The 8,038-nt window shown below is 38.9% G+C and overlaps 1 protein-coding gene and 1 long non-coding RNA gene across 2 annotated transcripts; one reads left to right on the top strand and one right to left on the bottom strand.

Moving 5' to 3' along the window:
- Positions 1-246: 246 nt before the first annotated feature.
- On the top strand, positions 247-4,139 carry LOC116321229 (carbonic anhydrase 4-like). Its single transcript, XM_031741019.2, has 7 exons — positions 247-253; positions 1,068-1,232; positions 1,544-1,689; positions 1,804-1,896; positions 2,196-2,262; positions 2,507-2,670; positions 3,862-4,139. Exons 1-7 carry the CDS (start codon positions 247-249, stop codon positions 4,033-4,035), a joined length of 816 nt encoding a protein of 271 aa, XP_031596879.2. The 3' UTR covers positions 4,036-4,139.
- Positions 4,140-6,071: 1,932 nt separating this feature from the next.
- On the bottom strand, positions 6,072-6,817 carry LOC120443571. The gene is made up of 3 exons (XR_005615495.1): positions 6,627-6,817; positions 6,396-6,548; positions 6,072-6,319 (listed from the first exon to the last, which is right to left on the bottom strand). It is a non-coding gene; the product is annotated as an uncharacterized LOC120443571 (long non-coding RNA).
- Between the last annotated feature and the right edge of the window lie 1,221 nt (positions 6,818-8,038).

The following is an 8,038-nucleotide window of genomic DNA, read 5'->3' as shown; positions in this document are numbered from 1 at the left end:
TTTCTTTTTCTTATATACAGCACATCTTCATGAGCTTGATGAGGGACAAATCACTTTACTCTTTTAAATGCCAATAACTTATGACTCTGTTTTTAACTGCCTGATGCTTCTCATGGAAAATAAGTCTACGTTGCAGTTTTCCTCAAAGGTAACGACACCAGCACACATGTCACTTGCATTTTCTTCACATCACCACTAGAGGTCCCCTAACTTCAAAAATGTAACTGTAGCTCGCAGTTTGGACAAATGACCTGTGGGCTCATTTCTGGAGGAAGACACCTTCAGCGTTAGGGTCCATTCATTATCTCAAGAATATGAAACTCGAGATATCTCTTGCTGTGTGTCACTGTCCTCACAAATTAGGTGTCATAAATCTAAAGCGTGCATTATAAAACGGGGTTGATAGGTGGGGCTCCCAGTTGTATGATAGTCTGGTTGAACTCTGATTCTGGCATCATCTTTGAAAACAGTCAGTGCTGGAAGAATCTACACTATAACTGGATTCACAATGCTGCTCAGATCTGTTTTATTTCTCTTCACATGTTATGTGAGTCTCGTCTCAGGGGCAGGTATGAGTTTTATGTGTCTTTGTTTTTTCATTTGTGAATAAGTTGCATGATATCAGATACTGCACGCAAAAAATGATCATTTTATTTGCCTTCAGTAAACAATGTTGACTACAATACAACTGAAATATATAAAATCAAAAGTGTATTTATTGAAATAATTAATCATTCACCCTATTAGTCACACATTGTGACCAATAGGGTCAATTTAATTCAACCAGATATTGAAAGTTTGATTGAAAGTTTAGATAAAAATTAGATAGAGTAGATAAAGTCACATGTGATTGTGATCGCAAATGCTCAAAAATTAATACCTCATAACCTACAGATGAATAATTCTTTTCTCTTTTAAAATATTGCAAACCTGATCTTTTAGATTGGTGCTACTATTCCCAAGTTCAATGTAACCACACCTGCACAGGTAAACTTTAAAACAAGCCAAATGAATGGTTAACCAAAGGAGGCATATTAGTGGAGCTGTTTATGTTCTTCTCCTCACAGCTCCAGTGTTATGGGGGCTGGTTTCACAAACCTGCAATGGCAGATCTCAGTCTCCAGTTAATATTGTCACAAGGAAAGTGCTACCAGATGAACGCCTGACTCCTTTTCACTTCACCGGTTATAAAGAGACTTTTTATGGGAGCCTCATAAACACTGGCCACAGTGGTATGTCTTAATTATAATTGCAAGTTTGTTTGTGGAAGACAGTTTAACACTATGATTTCAATTCTGGCAATAAAAATGCAGTTACCCCATCTGTAGATAACATAGATAACAGTATAGGGAGGAGGAGATGTTAAAATGGACAATAATAGCAACCAAGCTTCTCATGTAACAAAAATACCTCTTAAAATAGTTCATGTGCAAAAGCATGTGTCATGTGTGTCATGTGTGGTCATTTGTAATTGAAATAATGGGAGCGTCCATGGAAGACTGTCTAATGGTTTTTATTTTTATTTTTTAATTCTGAATTTCAGTTCAGCTAAATTTGCCTTCCAGTATACAAATCAAAGGAGGAAATCTGGATGATGAATACAAGGCAATTCAGTTTCACCTGCACTGGGGCAAAGATGGAGGATGTGGTTCTGAGCACACAATTGATGGAGAAAAGTTTCCAATGGAGGTACAGTATGTCATAAATCAGTAGAAATATTTTGTAATTCGCACTATATGTGTTTAAGTAATTAATGTATTGTATTCAAATAGATCCTAATGCAGTGCTTTATTTCATCTGTAGATGCATATCGTCCATATAAAAGAAGAGTATGACTCGTTAGCTGAGGCTTCAAAAGACAGTACGGGTGTGGCTGTTTTGGGATTTTTCTTTCAGGTACTTGGAAAACATAATTTCAAAAAATTGTCCAGCAATTGTATTTCAAATCCGTACTACAACAGAACAAAAAAGAAAAAAAAAGATGAGGAATATTATCAGTGTTTCACAGTATCAGAGCATTTGACCGCCAACGTCTTTGATGAATGGAAATCTGAATTTACCTTCTTTTGGTCAAACTTTTATGAACTTTAGTGTGTCTTTGAACCAAATTAGCTACTGTATGTTGTACTAACCTTGTTTTCTTAATTATAAATTGCTTTTGGTATGACGATTAACATTTTATTCTTTCGTTTTAGGAGTCTGAGTCTGCAAATGAGAAGTATGATCATCTTATCAGTGCACTGAAATACATATCTCAACCTAGTAAGTTATATCTGCTGAAAAATGATAATAATCTTCTTTTCACCCTCCATATAGAGTCCTACATATGTAACTGATTACACTAGGCTAAAGGGCATCTATTATAAGATAACACAATGTTATATAACATCCACAACAACACAATAAATCAACTAGAAAAGCTAACCAAATTTTTTTTCGAAGATTAGTGATGATTTTCTTACCGACTTTCTGACTTTCCGTTCTTGTTAATATTTCATCAAACCAGAAACGAATGTGACGCTGCTGGGTGTCTCCCTGGACATGTTCATTCCTTCTGAAATTAACAGGACCAAGTACTTTCGCTACAAGGGCTCCCTCACCACACCTGACTGTGCTGAAGCTGTGGTCTGGACCCTGTTTGAAAGCACTATTCCTCTCAGCAGGAATCAGGTACCATTCCCTACACTTTAATTAATCTATGAAGAAGCGGAACGTTATGAGTTTATCCTTGAAATTTAATTTAGTGTAACACTAAGGCAATTTTTCATAATTTTTCTGGGAAACCTTTTTAACCCCCAAATTATAAAAAGCAAATAGTTTCTGAATAATTTTTTTTTTTTTAAACAGCCACATTTGACACTAATAACGGTATCACCCAATTCAGCTCAATATTTAGCTCCCAGCTTCACACATTCACTTTCATGCCAAACTGCATAATTTTTGATAGCAGTAGTCAGCTGTTTTTAGGGGGGAAAGTGTTCATGCTAACGTGAGACCTATAGGAGATTGGAGGTGAGTAGGGGGAATTGCTGGTGTTTGGTTAATGTTAGACCACAGTCACAACAATAAACAGGAAATTAAAGGCTAAAGTAAGAAACATGAACTACTCGTTTATAACCAGAATGAAAGACAAACACAAACCAATATTAAATGTTTAGGCAACCCGAGGTATCTGCTACAATAACTACAACCACTAGATGGCAGTAGTTGGTCATTGTAAACTTGTGACTATGGGTTATGTAATGTTAAAAATAACAAGAATAATTCACTGATTTCACACATACCTTATGGGTAAAAAAAAAAAAAAAATGCACTGGGTTTAGGTGCTAATGTTGCATATGTTTTACCCGAGAAAATATAGGGACATAAATAGACATCAGAGAAAAAGAAGGGCTTATATGTAATACAAACACAAGGCTGTGCTAATGAGCCTCTTTGATGAGCAGCTGTTTACAACTGTTTCCACTGCTCCCACATTACCCAAAAATATATTTCAAAATGGATAAACCTTCACTTGAAATTATGCTGTCTATATGAAACTTTTGTTAATCACAATTTATATTACTGATACATTATTGAAATATTAAACATTCAACAACCTATCTAATGTAAAACAAGCACACTTCTTTATTTCTGTTCTGATCTCAAGCAGCTAGATGACAAAAAAAAAATCTGTAATTACAGTAGAACCACAATAGTAAAGCAGCAAGTTAATTTTAGTGAGACACACCCTGTTGCCTAGCTGTCATTGATAATAGCTGTATTTATTAGCAAAGCGTTCTATCATAGTATGCCCCTTGCATACTATTTCTAATAAAAGTACATTTTTAACTGCCTGTTTTAATTTTTTCTTTGTTACAGCTCGCTGCTTTCAGCCAACTTCAGTTTTATGATGGACAGAAAATGGTCAACAACTACAGACCGGTTCAGCCTTTGAATGGAAGACAGGTGTATTACTCCAGTGGCCAACTTGCTTTGGTTAGCTCTGTGTTATTCACCATGTCAGTGCTGCTATCTAGTGCAAGCTTTGTTTAATTTAATAAATTTTTATGCACAAATACCCTTGTTTGTGACATCTGCTGATTTTCAAATACAAGAAGAAAAAAAATTACTGTATATTTAAAAGTAAAGGGTGTAAATTCACTGGATGCTTCAAAACAATATGTATCAAACACGACATGTATATTTAAATCATATGTAAGATTTTGTTTACAACAAAATATGTTATTGACAAATAAGTAAATGAGTTACTTTTGCTAGTAAATATTTCACATTGATGATCTCACATCTTACACACATTTTTGGGGACAATATCATGATGCATTCTATTACATGCTTTCCTACTGTTCTGGAAACATCTAAACTCTGACTTAAAAGTGTCACATTTATTTAAAATACAGACGTGTTAACACTATAATGTATACTATTAAGGTATGTTTTACCTATCAGTTCTTTGTCATTTGTAATGTCATTAATGATCAAATAAAGTCTTGATTAATGCTTTGTGAAGACATCTTGTGAAGACTTGCTGTTCTCATCAGATGTCATGGCCAGTAGCGGTTTTAGATACGGGCGACACGGGCGGTTGCCCAGGGCGGCATCGTGATGGGGGGCGGCATCACGGGCATCGGCAAAAAAAAAAAAATGCTCGTACTCATGCTGCCCCGACATGATGCTATATTGGGAATGTCATAGGCACCGATCGGTTTTCTATTGCCCATTTGCTGGGAGTAAGAGAGCCCTCTGTTTGCGAGGTGCGCCTGCTGCTTGTGGCACAGGAGGAGAGGGCGGGCGGCGGGGTTTCTCTGGCTGGCTGGAGCAGCATCTAATAACCAACTCGCAAAATAAAACAAAATAAAAACAAAACAACAAACACGAAAACACCGGACATTATGATACAGACTTATAATTTGCACCGATGTTTTTCGAAATTCTATCTGTGGGAAAACTGAGCGCGAGAGCCCTCGAAAGCGCCTGCGCGCTGCTGAAGTCAAAGTAAACTTTATTGTCATCTCCGCTACATACAGTCCTGTATATAGAGAGACGAGAGACGACGAGGCTCCAGTTACAGCAGTGCAAATAAACGAACAATAAATATAGTAGAGTAAGAAAATAAATAAACACTTTAGGACTCGGGGTAAAGGGATCAATAACAATTTAAAATTTATAATTTACAGTTTGAGGATTTAAAGTCTCACACATAACGCGTCGAAAGGGAGGGAGACCTGCTGCTTCCAAATAGAGCACATTTCATTCATAATGTTGTAAATCTAAGCCCATTATGTATTCATGATTTGAATCCTGGGTTGTGTGAAATCCCAGAAATACACCCTAGACAAAGTTAATCTGTGAACTAAGGTGTAGGTCTGTTAGGGTTATTTTGTGGTGATCCTCTGGTTGAGGGATGGGTGTTCATACTGGAGTGCAAAATTAAAACCAATGGAAGATGGACAAGAAAAGTTCAAAGCCATCAGGTGCTCAGTTTAGAAAAAGAGAAAGAAGAGGAGAAGAAACAAACAAATGATACAGGTAAACAGATGTGTCATTGGATAATGGCAGGTCATCCTGAAACAACCAGAATACTTTATTAATCGCTAAGGAAATAATGTGGGTTACAGTTGCCCCAAGAAGAAATGGTAAAAATAGTAACAGTAACAGACTAAACTCCAAACAATACATTATGTTACAGATTTTAATATTAATTAGTCATTGTCAGTTGTTGATTTGTCCTGTTCTCATTGTATGATGAATTATGATGGCTGTTTGGTAGCCGTTTGCATACTATGCATACTCTCTCTCTCTCTTCATATGCGTGTGTGGACAACAGTTTTATGTTAATGTACAATCCTTAACATGTTTTGTGTGTGTGTGTGTGTGTGGGGGGGGCGCCAGAGGGAGTGTTCGCCCTTGGCGCCAAACAGGCTAGGACCGCCACTGGTCATGGCATATTCATGTTTTTTTTCCTGGATCATACACTTTTAATCTGAACAAGTCATGCGTTCCAATATACAAAATACTACTCATCAAATGATAACTTCTTAATAAACCAATTTAACCACACACGACAAATAAACCATTTTGAATGAGAGCAGACCTTGTGTCAGAACAGACCAACATTTCAACGTGCTGCTGTCATGAACCGTAGCTCAGTACACAAGCTGGACCCAGAAGCAGAGACAATACGCCAAGGTGCACGCAGAATAAACTTTATTTTAACTAAGGGTGTCCCGGAAGGGTCAAAGGGAAAACACGCCAGGTAACTAGAAAACCAAGGGACCGGGAAATAACTCGGGGAGGCCGTAATCGGGACTGTGGGAGGCTGCAACAGAAAGAGGAAGAGGGTTACTGGGGGAACGGAGAAATAACAGCATACATGGGTAGAGAATTAATCTTACGGTCTAGACGGGGCTGTGGGAACCAGAGGGAGGGGTGAGGGTCCGCGGTGGAGCTCCAGGTGAAATAGAGGAGACGAGTGCCGGTAGTTATCCAAAACTCCAGGCGGGCAGGAAGACAGGCAGGAGATGGCTCCAAACACGCCGAGCGGTTACCTAAGCGCACAAGGAAAGGGTTAGCGTTTATTCCAGCAAACAGAATTTCGCAACTGCCTTCACGTGGGAGCACGTTACCGCTGAGAGGCGACTAACGGACTGGCGTGGAGCAGCTGGTTGAGCTGGATTAAATAGTCCACTTGAAGATTGCCTGGGATGGGATGCAGGTGTGGAGTTGACAGCCACACCCGTGAGCGTGGGCATCCCATCAGCTCCTCCGACACCGGGCAGCGGACCATGACAGCTGCTTCACAAGAGCAACGAACAGCAGCTGTCGCCACATTGGAAAAGTAAAAATATTCAGTATGCTTGCTTATTTATGGTCTTTATTAGATTGTTTGCAGGAGATAAAGACTGAGCCAAGAGAGCTGAACAATGTGGCTACGTGCCACACATCCACATGAATGTTTAGCTTTTTAATTTCTAAAAATTAAAAACCATTTGAAGAGGTGAAAAGCATCAATATTTTACCAAAAAAACCCCACGAGAATTAGAATTAATTTTTATAAATCATAATTTCTTTTCAAATGTCCTTTTCCAGTAATGATCTCATGATCTCAACTGGTAAAACAGCCTCCCAGCATAGGAGGCCAATCAAACTGCTTGATAAAAGATAATAAATACACACAAGATTTATGGTCAGTTTATCAGACATTTTAGTACACTTTGCTTCCACAGCACAGCTATTACAAGTTGTATGATGAGCAATCATTTCTGGAACTTTTGACATTCCCTGCACACATTAGACAGATAACCAGATGTTATTACATCTTATCTTAAGTCCAGTGGCGGTCCTAGCCTGTTTGGCGCCCTGGGCGAACACCCCCTGTGGGCTCTCGCGCTCACTTTCCGCGTATAGAATTTTGAAAAAACATCTGTGCAAATTATAAGTCTGTATCATGATGTCTGGTGTTTTCGTGTTTGTTGGTTTTTTTTTATTTTGTCTTATTTTGCGAGTTGGTTATTAGATGCTGCTCCAGCCAGCCAGAGAATCCCCGCCGCCCGCCCTCTCCTCCCTGTGCCGCAAGCAGCAGGCGCACCTGCAAACGGAGGGCGCCTTACTCCCAGCAAATGGGCGGTGAAAACCGATCGGTGCCTATGACATTCCCAATATGCGCTGGCATGATGTCGGGCAGCATGAGTACAAGCAATTTTTTTTTTTGCCGATGCCCGTGATGCCGATGCCCCCCCCCACCACGATGCCGCCCGGGCAACCGCCCGTATCTAAAACTAATACTGCTTAAGTCAGAGGTCACTAAAATTAATATTGTAACAATATTGTAACCATAACACTGTTGGACTGTCTAGTTTTCTCTGGTCCCTCTCCAATCAGACCAGGAGTGACATATTTAGCCACATGTTTCCCTTAAATTGCTCGCTGTCTATGTGGGCTTTATAGATAATTGATAAACTTGTTAGGGAGAGATGGCATCCATCCCAGCACCTCTCATTTGTAGAAATCTGGCCAAATTCATTAAACTGCCCAGAAT

The sequence above is a fragment of the Oreochromis aureus genome, linkage group 14 (genome assembly GCF_013358895.1).
Source record: "Oreochromis aureus strain Israel breed Guangdong linkage group 14, ZZ_aureus, whole genome shotgun sequence".
In the NCBI taxonomy this organism is placed as follows: Eukaryota; Metazoa; Chordata; class Actinopteri; order Cichliformes; family Cichlidae; genus Oreochromis; species Oreochromis aureus.
Note: the sequence above shows the minus strand (reverse complement) of the source record. Positions and strands in the feature narration are given on the sequence as shown.